Genomic DNA, 15268 nt, shown 5'->3' with positions numbered 1-15268 from the left:
AAGGTGAGGAGAAGAAGAGAGAAAGGAGAAGAGGGGGAGATTCGGAAAGTCATTCACTCGCGAGCTTGGATCGAACACGAAAGGCCAAGAAAACGAGAGCGAAAGATGTTCGACCGGAGATCACTTCTAATCTTCCTCTTTTCCTCGCGCTTTCGGCTTGGTCGGGCGAGACGAGCATCATGTAATGCGCCTCCTCCCGCTGTATTACACGATATCGGAGCGAGGTCGAGTCGAGCTTCGGAAGGGGAAAGAGACGAGGGTCGAAGATTGATGTCCCTTTCTCGCAAACTATGTTTCGCTCTCTCCTCCGTCTCTCGTTTGCCCCCTCATCCAAGTACAGTCATAGCTAGTATACCGAAGCGAGGAACGAGACGTCAGAGCGAGAATCAGCGGGCTTGAATCGAAGGAGAAAACGAGCAAACCAGGAATCACGAACCTCGCTACATTTGCTCGAGTTGCAAGCTACAGCTTCATCCCGCCTCCGATACCACCGACCACTCTACCGTTCCTCCTATCAGCGTGTCCAGAACCGAGATAGGGGGGACGAGAGAGCGCCGGTCCCGGTCCAAAATTGAAGAGCGAAGGCGGACCTCCTCCCCCTCCTCCTCCAGAGCCGTAATCAAAACCGGGTGTCCAGCTTGATCTTGTTGGAGGTATATGCGAGTAGGTGCGAGGGTTTAGCGGCATCAAATGAGGAGGATGAGTTCGAGGGAAAGGGTCGGATTGATTCGAGAACATTGAGGGTGATGAGAAGAGGAATAGATCCTCCTCTGGATCCGAAGCGGACGACGAAAGATATCGTTCTGCATCGGGATAAAGCTCTTGTTCTTGATCGTCCGAGGATGAATCCGATCGTCGACTGCCTAAAACTGGTCGAGTCCCCCTTCTTCCATTTCCTGACCCGTCTCCCCTTAACCCAACTCCGCTGAAACGCTCGCGAGATGCTCCATTCGGTGTTGTCGACGAGAGATATTGTACGGTGCGCATCAGGTCTCCCATCTGCATTCTCATTCCTCCAATCACGCTTCTCATGCTATTGAGCTCTTCGACGAGATGTTGCGTTGTGTGTAGAGAGTCGGTGTGGGACTGAGTGACAGTGTTGAGAGAGGTCGAGAGAGCATTGTTGCGGGAAGATAGAGTCGAGAGGGTTTTCGCGAGAGGAGCAGGAGGGAGGGTTTGATCCGATTCACGAGTTTCGAGCGAGGGTGATGTCACGAGGAAGTCTCCCAGCGAGTGTTTCGTATCTCCTAACAGTCTTTCGACGTCCAGAAGTCGGTGCTCGAGACCTTCAACTTTCCGTCTCAATTGCCAATTCTCGAGTTCCCATTCGCGCTCTCTATCTTTGAATCGTTCGAAGCAGTCCTTGAGCGGTTCGTAAGCACACTCGGAGTAAAGGTGGTCGGTAGGAAGGGTCTCTCGAGGTCCGATGTAGGTACAGCCGAAGGAAGCGTGTGGGCACGGAGTCGGAACGAGGGGACATGAGTCGAGGAGGTGAGAGGCGTGAGACGAAGAGGGGACGAGCCGAGAGCAATAACGACACGGTCGAGGTACTTTTGAGCAGGATTCGAGGTGTTCCTAGAGAGGTGAGGATGAGCTGAGCCTGATCCTTCTGAGTTCGCAGAATCATATGAAGTGAACTCACGGAAAGATCTCGCAATCGAACTCGCTCTTCACACAGTTCACACACTTTCTCGACTTTATCCTCTTCCGCTGATGTTCCGTCACCATCTCCAGCGGCACTCTTTTCAATTTCTCCCGCTTTCCCCAGTTCCGACGTTTCCTCACAATTCGAAGTGTGCCTGTCCCATTCTTCCCTCTTCATCTCTTCCTTACACTCGTTACATCTCACTCTAAGCTCTCCCAAGAGATCCTTGACTACCCTCGGTGCTTCGACCAGCTCTTCCCTTCGATTCCTGATTCTCGTTCGATCAATCGGACATGTCGAGGAGAGGTCGAGTGCTCGATGTAGACAAGTGGTACAGAAGAGATGCTGACATGTTCGCGGCATGATTGGGTCGATGAGAGAAGAGCTGGTAGCACGACAGAGAGCAGGGAGAAGGTTTTAGCGAGAAGACTCGGATCCTCGAGCGGAAGGAGAGGATACTCACCGACAGATTGGGCACTCTAGCGACGGCGAGATCGCAGTACCGACGTATTCGTAGGACGGATCGCTCATAGTAAGAATGGAGAGGGGAATCGGGAAGAAGGAAAGGGTGGGGAAAGCGAAGGAAAGAGAAGGGGAGAGCAGGGACGGCGGTCTAGGTCCCCTTTGAGAGCCGCCGGTGCTGTTGTATCCGATCTGCCTTGCTTCTGCGGTTCCTGGATAAGTGAAGAGCTGCTAGAGATGCCGGAATCCGCCGAGATGAAGAAACAGGTCGAGGGAGGGTGTCGGTCGTCTTTCTTGCGGCTCGAACGAGGTTGTAGGGTCTTATCTGACTCTCATGAGTGGGCCAGAGGCGATTTCGAGTTGTCGGCAGTGAGGCTTGGAGGAAGAAAGGTTCCTCAACTTTCTTGATCTTAAACCAACAACTGTGACCTCGCAACAACCTCTACGCGCCTCGATGGTATCTCATGGGGATCCTACTCAACTCACAGCTCAACTGAGGAGTCAACTGCGCGACTATATCGGGTTTACCGGAGCGATTAATTCGACGTTGAAAAGCATCAACCAGATTCAATCCGAGCTAGACGACGACAAGAAGCCGATCAATTTGGTCAAACCGAGGCTGGACAAGCAGTACGACACGTTAGAAGAACAGGCGAACGATGAGATGAGGTTCGTTTCGTCGCTCAGACTCTTCGTACTCTCTCTTCTCTGCCCAAGAGCTGACCTTGACGCCTGCCCGTAGACGCATTGATGCAGCGATAGCTTCACTGGACGCTCTCATGGCGGTTCAAACTCCCATGGCCCTAGACAATACCGCTATTCCAGGTCTGCTTCTTCGTTTCCTCCTTGATGCGAAAGCTAGAGGACTGACGCATCCCTTCTCTTTCGCTCGATAGGGAGCTCAACGAAACGAGCTGGGCAACCTACAAAGAAACGGAAAGCCGATACTGCATCAGCTGCTGCTTCTCCCGCTCCCTCCGCATTACCTTCCCCTCTACCCAGCTACGACACCGCTCCTCTCAACGCACCCGCCCTCGCTCGCTCCACATCGGCTAAACAAGCTCCTTTGCTCCCTCTACCGAACCTGCAACCTACAGGTCCAGCTGTTCCGATCCCAGGACTGCCAGGATCGACTCTGCAACAGCTTGGAATCCCGAAAAAGGTGACGATAAAGGGAAGGAAAGAGGCTCTGCAAGCTCAGTTACCGCTGAAGCCGGGACGTGCGATTGTGGTGAGGCAGTCGAAGAAGACCTTGCCGGGAGAAGGGCCGGGAGATTGGATCATGGGGAGAATCATTTCGAGTATTCAAGGCGACAAGAACAGGTAAGTCGCTCGCTCAACAGCAATTCGGATGGGAAGACTGGACTGACGAGAGTCTCCGTTGCGATGTGCAGATACGCGGTCGAAGACGCAGATTACAATCCGAACGATCCTACACCAGAGGGAGGGTGAGTCCCAAAAGCATCTCTTCCACTGTCTCTCTGCGTCGACTGACTGAATCCTTGCGATTTACAGGAAATGGAACACAACGCTGAAATCCATCATTCCACTTCCCGACAAACTCGACGAGCGAACTTACCCCGAACACCCTTTCCCCTCCGGCACGAGCGTACTCGCTCTCTATCCCGAGACAACATCTTTCTATCCAGCGATCATTGACAGCGGACCTTATGCCGTAGCGAGTGGAACGGGCAAAGTAAGTTTATATTATCCTTGCTGTCTCTTTCCTTTCTCCGGCTCTCGTTCCGACCGTCTGGCTTAACGAACTCGTACTTCTCCTCGCTACTAGAACAAGATCAAGGATAGAATCTACAAGATCAGGTTCGAGGACGATGGAGATGCGATTCGAGATGTACCGATTGAGCTCGTCGTCGTCGAGAACCCTTGATCTTAGCTGGCTCTTCTGTCGTTGTCAATACAGTTCAGTACATGTTGTATTCTCGTTTTGTTTGACTGTACACTGTGCTGGGGTATCTTCCCAATTTTCGACTTTACAGTAGAGAAGGAAACTTGACAAAATCGATGACGCGCTCGACGTTCAGAATTTCGCCCAGTCTCCTTTTCGACTTACAGTATCTGTTCTTTCTCTCCAAACAACTCAGCCACTTCCCACCATGTCGACCGAACTCATCCAGAAGCTCCGCGAAGCCGAAATCATCCCTCACGTTCTTCCGGAAGAGCAAGCAAAGTCAATCAAAAGCGCCGTCCAGATCGTCTACCCGAATATTACAGTGTCGTTAGGAGAGAAGCCGGCACGAAAGGATGTACTAGAAGTCCCAGAGATCGAGTTCCCCGATGCCGTAAGAGAATCGTCTCCTTCCTCGTCGGACGAGATGCCTCGTCGGACGAGGTGAGTTGGTTGACTGATCGGGATCACTCTCTTTGGCATGGCTATAGGATCCTTCTGCTTCTTATACTATCATGTGTACCGACCCCGATCTCCTGATGAAGGGAGAACAAACCCTCGGACCCGTAAGTTCGACTATTTCGCTGTCTCTCCTCCTCTCGACCATTCTGGACTCGCACAAGCCAGCCGAGGATCTGTTCGAGCAGAGTGTAGATGCTGACGATCCTCAGCTGTTATAGGTCCGACACTGGCTCCAAAGTGGAATCCTATTCGACCAAAAGACGAAACGAGCAGCTCACCAACTCGGTCTCAACGCGAACGTGACGAACTACCTCGCACCTTCTCCTTCCCCCGACTTCCGTTTCCACCGCTACGTCTTCCTCGTCGCTCGAGAATCCCCTACATACGAAGCGAAAGGCAACAAAGATTACCCAGTTGACGGAGATTCGGATCTGAAAGGACGATTAGGGTGGAACGCTCTCGAGTACTGCAAGGAGGAGAAATTGACGATCGAGGGAGTTGGATGGATGTCGGTGCAAGCTGATGGACCGGCGATTGTCGAAAACGCGAAGTTGACGGCGGAATCTTTGGTGCACAAAGTCATGGGCAAGTAGAGAGATCATATATAGAAGCTTATTGTGAATAGATCTTAGTGCTCGATAGCAACTTCAGAGAGATAGTGCTCCAGGGAGGGACGCAGGAGCAGCTCGAGCAGGGAGGACCTGCAACACGAACATTTCCGGCAGCTTGAGCGATCACGAAGCGGTGACAGGACTGTTTCTGCCAGATATAAGGCGGGGTTTGATCACGTTGGAGGTTGTTTAATGTCCGGAATCGCTTAGCCTCAACTCCGGAGCGGACTCAGGCTGAGGATTTTCGACAAAGAGACGAGCGACATCCTGAAAGCACGAGATTCCATCCTACGAAGACGGGACAAGGTTTCTGTGTTCGCCCATAGCCTAGCTATACTTACCTTCGACACCTCTCAGGTGCAACACGCCCTTCAGACCTTCAGATCCGCTCGAAATTCGACCTCATCAATAAACGTCGAATTCTCTCTGAAACAAGGTATTTCGAGTCGAAGACCGTATGAGTAGCACTGAAGGCAGTATCCGAGCTGTTCTAGATCTCGATTGTTCGGGTAAGGGAGAGTCGGATGAGTGGTAGGGAGCAACCGCGAGCGAGTCGAACATTGCCTTCTTCGTCTCACGACCAACTCGACCGCGCAACCAGTATGCCCAAGCCGAACGTATAGGCGCAGTATAGATGACCCGCTTTGGACGCCGGAGCAATCGGAACCTCTCGATGGAGTTCCACCTCGGCTCGATGAATCTGTGAGCAACAACTTCCTTACAACACGAGCGCTCAGAACAATAGACCGATGAGTAGTATCGTACTGTAGGGAATGACAGTGTCGATCTGGAAGAACAGACGCAAGGGTAGCGAAAAAGGCAGAGGGGTCGGTCTCGGTCCAAAAGTGGTTGACGTAGATTTCGTCTCAAGTCGCAATGGGAAACGAAAAAGTAGGCTGGCGATCGTCGTTTTCCGCCGATGTCGTAGACGATTCGGAATCGCCCAAGCACTTTCCTCGAAAAGGTGGAGGCCGAAGATAGTACAAAGAAGTTCGATCCTTCGAGCATCTTTCAGCATCATTTCTCTTCTCTCTTCCTCCATCGAATCTATCCCCAGCTCGACAACAGCTTCGACTCTTCGTCCAACTCCTCGTCGTCAAGCTCACCCGCGACTCCAGCATCGATCATGTTCGATTTGATGCGAGATGCTCCCCTAGGGCAAATCCTCAACTTTGTCTCGAAAGGCAAGATCTTCCCTTACCCTGAAGATCGTCCCGACTACGTCGTTCCCGAACACTTCCTTCCTCGTACCGACAAATCGCATAACTACCAACCTGGAGAACGCACTTTCGACGACGACCATGTTGAACAAAATCGCTCGACTCGCGAAGGAGTCGACGCTGCTACCCTCAAAGCGGCCGATAAACCCGTAAAGCGACTTCACAAGACCGATCATGAGAAGAACGACGAGAGGGAGGCGTCTCGCGAAGCGAGTCCGCGAAGGAGTGACAGTAGTAGTCAAACTCGAGTCGGTAACGACGAGGAGGCTTCCGGAAGGGATGAGGAGGAAGGCGCAGCACGAGGAGAAAGCAACGAGAAGGGAGAAAAGACAAAGAAGAAGCAGGTTCGCTCGGAAGACCATTGGGCTTACAAACTTACCGCCGACCCTCAAAAAGCCATCACCGACGGTCGTCATGAGCATTATCAATACCTTGTTGACTGGAACGGCGAAGATGATCCTGATAACCCTCTGTACGTCCCAATTCTCCTCGTCGACGCGAAGAGAAAAGCTCGAGCTCACTCGACCCTCGCGCAATTTTCGCAGAAACTTCTCGACCAAGAAAAAGATCTTCCTCGGAGGACAAATCGCTCTTCTCACTGCTTCCGTTTATATGGGTTAGTGCATCGTCGTTTTACTCAGTCTTCGAGATTGCGGCGATTGACAATCGGAACACCGAGAATAGGTTCTGCGATTTATACCTCTGGTGAACAGTCTGTCATGCAGCAGTTTGGCGTTTCCCAAACCGCTTCGATTCTCGGTACGTGCACTTGCGATCTCGCTCGATGTTGCCCGTTCTGACCTTTTTCTTCGGTTTCGCAGGTCTTACTCTCTTCATTGCCGGATATGGAGTTGGTCCTAGTAGGTCTCGCTTCCTCTAGTTTACAAGTGATGAGTACTGATCGCTGACTCGTATGCCTGATCCACAGTGCTTTGGTCACCGCTTCAAGAAACCCATCAACTCGGTCGCAACCCCATCTACCACTCGACTCTCGGTATCTTCGTTCTTTTCCAGGTCCCGATGATACTTCCTTCGTGCAACTTGTCAGTTCGCATTGCCAATTTCTTCCATCCGAGCTCGCTAACCTCTTTCTTTGCTTTTTTCTAGCGGTACTCTCTTGGCTTTCCGTTTCTTGACTGGATTCTTCGGGTCGCCCTGGTGAGTGCTGGTGATTCGGATCGACGTCGAGAGTATCATTGACGCTTGCTGGCCTGTGCATAGTCTCGCGACCGGAGGTGCTTCGATGGGTGATCTCTTCGATCCATTCCACCTCCCGTACGCTATGGGTCTTTGGGCTGTCGGAGCCAGTATGTCGTTCTGCTTCCCCTTTCCTCGTATGTACAGAGCTGATGCGTCTCGTTTGAACAGTTTGCGGTCCTGTCCTCGGAGTACGCTTTCTTGCTCGAACGTAGTTCGTTCTTCCCCCTGACTAATCTTCTTCCTCTAGCCCGTCGTCGGAGCTGCGGCCGCACAAGCGAAAGGATGGAAATGGACCATGTGAGCTTCGTTCGCTCGCGACGAGCATCATCGCATATCATTATTGACTCACGTGTTGTTCCTACAGCTGGGAACTCATGTGGCTCTCCGGCTTCTCCTTCATCGTCATGGTAAGCTCCGACAGACTCGCTTGCCTCATTCGCACGTTCTCTGACTTTGTTCTCTGGTTATAGACTCTCTTCCAAGCTGAGACTTACGGACCCAACATTCTCTACAAGCGAGCTCGACGATTGAGGAAACTGACAGGCAACCAGCTCATTATGACTCGCGAAGAACTCGAAGCTCAAGATGCACCTGGAGTCCTTGCGGCTGGTGCCAAGACCGTCCTTCGTGCCTTCCAGCTGAACGCGGAACCTGCCGTCTTGTTCAGCAACATTTACATCGGTATCGTCTGTGAGTACCACCTTCTACTGTTTTTTCTTTTCATTTTAGAAACGTCAGGCGTTGACGCTCCTTTCTCCCATAGACGCAATCTTTTACCTATGGTACGAAATGGAGTCATGTCTCAACGACGGAGCTTCATATTGATGCTCTCTCTGTACAGGTTCGAGGCATTCCCAATTGTGTTTGCGGAGAAACGCGGTTTCGGTCTCCTTCCCTCGACTCTTCCCTTCCTCGGCTTTTACGTGACTGGATTTTTCACATTCGTCGTCTACATCCTCTACAACAAGTGGTACTATATTCCGAAGCTCAAGGAGACGGAAATGAAACTTGCACCCGAACGTCGACTCGAACTCGCATTGTATGGAAGTATCTTCATTCCTTGCTCGCTCCTGCTTTTCGGTTGGAGCGGACAATACGACTACATTCACTGGATCGTGCCTACAATCGGAGCGGCCCTTTACGTGAGTCCCTACTCGCCAGAGTTACTTTCGATCATTTTGAGCTGATCTCTCGCGATGACAGTTCCCGGGTATCTACTTCTGCTTCCAATGCATCCTTCTGTACCTCGGACAGTCGTACCCATCGGTAGCAGCGTCCGTCTTTGCAGGCAACGATTTCTTCAGGAGGTGAGCTTGCCGTTTTCTCCCGCTTCGCAGTTGTCGTTTGCCTCAACTGACGCTCGTGTGGACGATAGTATGATGGCTGCCGGCTTCCCGTAAGTACATAGGACTGACCTCGGTCTCTCCTGAGCTCGCTTCGTCAACTGACACTTTCATCGTTCTCTCCAGTCTTTTCGGAGCCGCGTTCTACCACCATCTAGGAGTTGGAGGAGCATGCTCGTTACTAGCCGGTATCAGCGCCCTCATGATCATCCCCTTATTCGGCCTCTTCAAGTACGGCCACAAGCTTCGCGAGAGGAGTAAATGGGCAGCCTAAACAATCGCCTTCTTGACGCCCTTTCCTCCTTCTCCCGCATCGCCCCCCATATCATATCGTCCCTTATCACATTCGCATCACGACTCTACTCAAACTTAAACTTAATCATCTGTAACCGTTCTTTCCACCTTACTAGCAAATAGAAAGTTGTTGTTCCTCGAATTCTTCTGTCAATAATCTTCATGATCCTGTGCGAGACTCGCTCTCAGCTCGCGCGGAAGACTGTCAGCACATGGGAAACGAAGTAATGTGCGAGACCGTGCGAAGAGCTTTGAATCCGAAACTTCACCGTGACGTTGCGCTTGTTTTCCTTATCACACCCAGTCGCCAACAGAATACGCAAGTGATACCGACATACTGTAGAGCACCCACGACTCAATCCACTATCCTGAACCGTCCGCCGTCAAGCTCAAGAGCTCTCTTGCAAACTCGCTTCATCAATTCGAAAGATACTCGACCCAATGGCACGTTCTCAAGCTGCAGCCGAAGCGCTGCGACGAGCTAGTCAGGACCGAGCTGCTTCAAATCTATATGTACTGTGCGTTGAAATCTATTTCGAGCACCAACTTGGACCGCTAACGATCGCGATTTAGTAATTTCAAACAACTCATGGTTGAACCAATCAAGTACTGCCGCTTGGGCGAATGAAATGATTGAGAGATCTCGCTAGCAGAAGTCAGAAGTTCGATTTCATTCCTCCTCTCCAACTCGGCAGGCTGCAGTAATGACCTCCTCTTCTTCGCTTCACACTCACTAGTCCGACAATACTCGTCAATCTACCATTCACCGCGGTCCATAGCAACATGCTCGACACCATTCGAGATGCTCCACTCGGCCAGATTCTGAACTTCGTCTCGAGGGGCCGATTGTTACCTTACCCTGAGGAGCGTCCGGATTACGTCGTGCCCCAGAAGTACCGACTGGACTCGGACGAAGTGACGGGGAACCTTCCAAGTGATCCGACACTCGTGGACAGTCGCTCGCATTCGCGTTCGAAACATCGAGATTCTCTCGCACCGTCGATTCCGCCTTCCGAACAGTCTGGTTATCCGCCGAATCCGGAGACCTACAACTCACGACTCGTAGGGGAGAAGGGCAGCACAAGCGGCGTGGGGAAGGAGGGGCGTCAGTTCAGGGGAACGGATTTTGAGGAGGGAGCAGAGACTGGGGATGCTTCGCTAGAGTCAAGACGGACACCTTCCCGGGAGGGATCTGTAGGAGGAAGGTCGATGGATACGCAGACACGGAAGAAGCGGGAAAGAGAGCATTGGACAAAGAAAATGTTGAAGGATCCGAAAATTGCGAAGCAAGAGGGCCTCGAGGACGACTACGCTTACACAGTCTCATGGAACGGACCCGATGACCCCGATAACCCTCAGTGAGTTATTCTTGAACGCGAGCCAGTCGGATTCAGCTTACCTTGCAGGACTCGCGCTTCCAATTTGACAGGAATTTCAGCCGCGGGAAAAAACTGTTCATATCTTTCCAAATCTGCTTGATGACCTTCTCGGTCTACCTTGGCGCGTCCCTCATCACATCATCGGAGACGGGACTGCAAGATGAGTTCGGAGTATCGAGAACACTATCCGTTCTTCCCCTATCGCTCTACATTCTAGGCTAGTGAGTCTCTGCCGCATCGATCTATTCCTCGGACGTCTTCTCGTACTGATATCCCTGATTTCAAACAGCGGAATCGGACCAAGTAGGTTCTTGCGAGCGTTCTTGTTTTCTCAAAGCGCACGGTGATTGATGCTTTCCTCCTCGCGATAGTGTTATGGTCACCGCTACAAGAAATCCCTCACATCGGTCGAGTACCCGTCTTCGTTGGCTGCATGTTCGTCTTCGTCATACTCCAGATCCCGATCGTCGTTGCGAAGAACTATGCCACGATCCTGGTTTTCCGATTCTTGACTGGATTCATGGGTGCTCCGCCTCTGAGCGGAGGAGGAGCGGCACTTTGCGATCTCTACGATTCACTGCATGTCCCTTACGCTCTCGGGTTCGTCATTCCTCTGTCAATCGGTCTTTCGTACTCGTGCTCACTTTTGCTGACTTGCTTCGCTTGTTCGTTCATAGGGTATGGGCGATGTCTGCAGTCTGTGGACCTATCGCTTCCCCCGTAATCGGTGGATTCGCTGCGATGAACTTGAACTGGAGATGGCCCATCTACGAGCTCATCTTCGCTTCTGGATTCTCTCTCGCTTTCTCCGTGAGTCTACCGTCTCTCTCCATACTCAACTAACGAGTCCGACTCTTGCCCTTATCTGTCCATATCGCCTTGACCCGAAAACACTCGGAACGAAGGCTGACTCGAGCCATGTTCATCTTCTCAGTTCCTACTCTTACCAGAGACCTACGGCCCGACGATTCTCTACAAACGAGCTCTTCGCCTGCGCAAACTCACTGGAAACCAGAAGCTTATTACGCGGGAGGAGCTCGACCTGCAGAACGAACCGACAATCTTCAAAGTAATTGGACGACAATCTCGAGGGCTTTCCTCCTCTGCGGCGAGCCGATCGTGTTGTTCTGTAATCTATATCTCGGCTTCGTCTGTACGTGCATCTCTCTCCTGCCTCTTACGAGTTTCCAAGGACTGATCCATGCTCTTTTTTCCTTTAGATGCGATCTTCTACCTTTGGTGAGTCTCCATCTCTTCGGGCTGACGGCGTATGTGGAAAGCTCACAACTCCCTCCTCAACGAATCCAGGTTCGAAGCTTTCCCCATCGCCTTCACTGAGTACGTCGCTGTCTCTTCTCATCTTTCGCTTTCACGCTGACTCGCTCTCGCTCTGAGCAGATATCGCGGCTTCAACCTCGGTGTTTCCGGACTCCCCTTCCTCGCATTCTATGTCACTGGAGCGATGAGCTTTATCGTGTACTGCCTTTATCAAAGGTATCATTACATTCCGAAAACGAAACGAACCCATTTCAACATTCCTCCTGAAGAACGACTCGAACTCGCTTTGATGGGCGCACCTTTCGTCGGTGTTGCGTTACTACTGTTTGGATGGCTGGGTAACTATCCGGGCATCAACTGGATCGGGCCGACAATCGGAGCAAGTCTTTACGTGAGCTTTTCCACTTCGTTCTTCTTTGAGGCGAATGAAGCTGATCGGCTTTGTGACGATAGTTCCCTGGAGTATACTTCATCTTTCAATGTCTTTCCGTGTAGGTTCCCTCTCTTTCCACTCTCCCTCGCGAGGAAAGCGGAACTAACGCAAAGCATGCACAAATGCCTAGTTATCTCGCACTCTCCTACTCCAAGTACGCCGCCTCGATCCTCGCCGGTTCCGCTCTCTTCCGTTCCGCCCTTGGAGCCGGGTTCCCTCTTTTCGGACACGCATTCTTTACGAATTTGGGGGTCGGAGCTGGATCGTCGTTACTCGCTGGCGTATCGTTTATTCTGATTATCCCATTATGGGTCCGTACCATCGTCTTCTTCATCGAGCAAATCACGAGCTAACGTTGAAGGCGCTGTTTGTTCGAGCAGTTCCTCTACAAGTACGGGGCGAAATTGCGAAGCAAGTCAAAATGGATCGAGGAGTAGTCACACCCTTTCCCCTTCCACTCTTTCCCTATACCTCACAATTCTCAGTGTATAGTATTCCTCGCCCTTCACGAGTACGCTTTATCCGTGTCGTTTCGACGTCGCATCTGCACTTGTTCGCAATCTCTGCCATTTCTCAAAATAGATAATTTCAGTTACTTTTGTTTCGCACGTTTGTCATACCATTCATTCAGTCTTGCGAGTCTGCGAAATTTTGAGCACGGCAGAAAATGCCTCGATCGGGATTCACGTGCAGCCTCGCCTTCCTCTCTTCTCTCCATCACTCTCTACACCTCGACCATAATCCGACCCAGAAGATCTTCTGAACGCAAACAAGCTCAGTCCCAACTCGATAGAGGTCGATCCCGCGAGATATCCTCTGCTTTCACTCAACTCTTTGACAGCATCTCTCGGAGGAAGATGGGCAGCTCGCCGATGTGTGCAGCAGTACCTCTACTGTACACTGCAAGCTCGACGATGCTCACGCTAGTCTGGAAAGTCTTCATAAGCTCGATCTCTTCCTCCACTTCTTCCTCCTCTCACAAGGCTACTCAAGTATCGCCATGCCCTCACCGAGAACGTCCAACCTACCCTCCTCCACTTCCGCGATCCACCCCCGAACTCGATTTACGACTCTCGACTCGTTGCGATTCGTGCGGTTCGAAAGTGTCTCTTCAAGTCCCTCAGTGGATCTCCGACTCGATAGAGATTGCTCAAACCACTCCCTATCGTCAGCGTTGTGATGGAAGATGTCAGAACGTAGGCGGGAGTAGGAACAGAACGGAAGGCTTGCGAAAATCCGTCGTTGAAGGAACTGTTCGTTTCGCTCAACGTGTCCGATCTTCTCCCGTGAGCGACGATCTTTCCTCAGCCATGTCACGAAGAACACTCAGGCTGAAGGCGTTCTGTCGTTTGCAGCTTCTGCCGTTGCTGTTCGCAGCGATGAAAGCTTTCGTCGCTTTCCTGATTTACCTTGACGCTCGATTCCTTCTCCGCCAGCAAGCCGTTCGAGTCGCTGAGGAAGTTGCAACGGGATTGGTCGAAATCGAGAAAGAATTGGGAGTTATGACGAACGCGGGAGAGGGGTTCAGTATCGGTTGGTGAGTTTCGTCGAAACTCGCTTCTGAAAGACAAGTTGCGCTGACGAGCACCCTCTTACGTGCTCGCCAGGGAGGCCCTCGTCAAAGGAATCATCGGTGAGTGATTCGCGAAATGATGAGAAGCGGTTCATAACTAACTCAGCCTCGGTAATCGTATCACAGCTCTTGCGAAATCGGATTCTACCTCGCACAATCACCCCCCTTCCACCTCGAGTCGCGGCTACCCTGCCGCTCCTCTAGACGACTTCGATCAAGCATACTCTGAACCGATTTCTCCAATCTACTCGTCTCATCATCGTTACTTCAGCACCGACATGGACGAGAGTGGACCTCCGACTCTCACTCCTCCGTCGCCTCGACACGGCCCTCACTACTGCTCGTCGTCAGACTCCATTCCTTCTCTTCGTCGTGCTCCCTTCTCTTCTCCCGCTCTGCGAACTCGTTATCAATCGAGCGGATCTTCGACTCCCTTTTCGCAAAACTTTTCGATCGAAGCTCAACCTTTCTCCTCGCCCTCTTCGGCTCGCGGATCACACCGTACCTCATCTTACTCTTCTGGCGACTCTGACTCTCTCGAATTCGGATCAAATGGATTCAGTCAACGTCTTCGCGATCAATCTGGACCTGAAAGCGTTTCTTCCTCTCCCTTTACGTTCCCGGCTGACGGAGGAGGAGGAAGCCAGAGCTCATCGCGGCTCACAACGACGATGCTGGGCTGGGCAGATAGTTTCCTCTCTAGAGCTGAAACTCTACGCGATATTCATTCTCAGTAGATTTCGATAGACTCTGTCTTCGCTTTTCCTTGTATGATATTCCAATAGATAGTCGCCGTTGTTTTGTCGGATTAGTTGCTTTGACTCCTGTTCACGGTGTAGTACTCTTTCCTGTTGTCGGAACTTTCAAGTCAGGTTTCGTTCTCCAAGTCAACTGACGCTCTGCAGTCTCCTCGCCTTCGTAGCTTCGTTCTGCGGTCGCTTCTTGGTCGATAGGAACTCACTTTGCTGCTGCTCTGCTATCCGCTTAAGCCTTTACCGTCTGTTCCTCCTCGAGTTTCCAACGTCTTGTCGTTTCGACGAATTCTCTGACACATTCAGGATGCAGCGAGTGGTCCATGAGTTCTTGTAACCACTCCTCGGTGAGCTCCTCCACGCTGATTGATCGAATTGCCCCTCCTATCTTAACGAGGCGATCGATCGTCGGGCCCGTTATAATGTCCTCCTCGAAATATCCCTCCCATGAGTTCGGTTCGTAGATCTTGAAGCGCTTTCTTGAGCTTGTCTTTCGACTCCTTCGAACATTGAACCGTCTCGACTGGCTCGTTTGCGCGTTCAATCTCCTCCTGTTCCTTGCAGAATGCAGCGAACTCGCGTCGTGATTCCTCCTCTAGCTTTTCTTCCCTGTCCATTCGGGCCCAATGCCGCTCGTTGATGGACTGCCAGATGTAGTCGGGTATGTCGTCGTCGTACATTTGGTGATGTGAATAGAAGGAGGAGGATGT

General features: G+C 51.6%; 7 protein-coding genes across 7 annotated transcripts; 5 read left to right on the top strand and 2 right to left on the bottom strand.

Annotated features, from left to right (window-relative positions):
* Positions 1-462: 462 nt before the first annotated feature.
* Positions 463-2008, bottom strand: JCM6883_000047 (uncharacterized protein; the record flags this gene model as incomplete). The annotated part of the gene is made up of 2 exons (XM_076634772.1): positions 463-1575; positions 1643-2008. The coding sequence occupies 2 exons, from the start codon at positions 2006-2008 to the stop codon at positions 463-465; spliced, it is 1479 nt and encodes a 492-aa protein (XP_076485275.1).
* Positions 2009-2561: 553 nt separating this feature from the next.
* SGF29 (Sgf29p) lies at positions 2562-3995 on the top strand (the record flags this gene model as incomplete). The annotated part of the gene is made up of 6 exons (XM_076634771.1): positions 2562-2776; positions 2850-2932; positions 3004-3430; positions 3502-3555; positions 3623-3803; positions 3897-3995. The coding sequence occupies 6 exons, from the start codon at positions 2562-2564 to the stop codon at positions 3993-3995; spliced, it is 1059 nt and encodes a 352-aa protein (XP_076485274.1).
* Positions 3996-4221: 226 nt separating this feature from the next.
* On the top strand, positions 4222-5068 carry JCM6883_000045 (YbhB/YbcL family Raf kinase inhibitor-like protein; the record flags this gene model as incomplete). Its single annotated transcript, XM_076634770.1, has 3 exons — positions 4222-4407; positions 4505-4579; positions 4694-5068. The coding sequence occupies 3 exons, from the start codon at positions 4222-4224 to the stop codon at positions 5066-5068; spliced, it is 636 nt and encodes a 211-aa protein (XP_076485273.1).
* Positions 5069-6212: 1144 nt separating this feature from the next.
* Positions 6213-9123, top strand: JCM6883_000044 (MFS transporter; the record flags this gene model as incomplete). The annotated part of the gene is made up of 16 exons (XM_076634769.1): positions 6213-6778; positions 6852-6922; positions 6991-7065; positions 7128-7166; positions 7235-7349; positions 7414-7464; positions 7528-7613; positions 7675-7694; positions 7754-7803; positions 7871-7913; positions 7977-8196; positions 8270-8288; positions 8348-8648; positions 8710-8813; positions 8882-8902; positions 8976-9123. The coding sequence occupies 16 exons, from the start codon at positions 6213-6215 to the stop codon at positions 9121-9123; spliced, it is 1929 nt and encodes a 642-aa protein (XP_076485272.1).
* An 803-nt stretch (positions 9124-9926) lies between these two features.
* JCM6883_000043 (MFS transporter) lies at positions 9927-12670 on the top strand (the record flags this gene model as incomplete). The annotated part of the gene is made up of 13 exons (XM_076634768.1): positions 9927-10501; positions 10573-10743; positions 10812-10825; positions 10894-11122; positions 11200-11332; positions 11457-11591; positions 11636-11675; positions 11743-11761; positions 11831-11860; positions 11921-12191; positions 12254-12291; positions 12364-12544; positions 12614-12670. 13 exons carry the CDS (start codon positions 9927-9929, stop codon positions 12668-12670), a joined length of 1893 nt encoding a protein of 630 aa, XP_076485271.1.
* A 477-nt stretch (positions 12671-13147) lies between these two features.
* Positions 13148-14543, top strand: JCM6883_000042 (uncharacterized protein; the record flags this gene model as incomplete). Its single annotated transcript, XM_076634767.1, has 4 exons — positions 13148-13519; positions 13589-13770; positions 13841-13866; positions 13933-14543. 4 exons carry the CDS (start codon positions 13148-13150, stop codon positions 14541-14543), a joined length of 1191 nt encoding a protein of 396 aa, XP_076485270.1.
* Positions 14544-14947: 404 nt separating this feature from the next.
* On the bottom strand, positions 14948-15238 carry JCM6883_000041 (uncharacterized protein; the record flags this gene model as incomplete). Its single annotated transcript, XM_076634766.1, has 1 exon — positions 14948-15238. The coding sequence occupies one exon, from the start codon at positions 15236-15238 to the stop codon at positions 14948-14950; it is 291 nt and encodes a 96-aa protein (XP_076485269.1).
* Between the last annotated feature and the right edge of the window lie 30 nt (positions 15239-15268).

Source organism: Sporobolomyces salmoneus, assembly GCF_050403485.1.
Source record: "Sporobolomyces salmoneus JCM6883 DNA, S_salmoneus_JCM6883_v1_ctg70, whole genome shotgun sequence".
Taxonomy (NCBI): domain Eukaryota; kingdom Fungi; phylum Basidiomycota; class Microbotryomycetes; order Sporidiobolales; family Sporidiobolaceae; genus Sporobolomyces; species Sporobolomyces salmoneus.
Note: the sequence above shows the minus strand (reverse complement) of the source record. Positions and strands in the feature narration are given on the sequence as shown.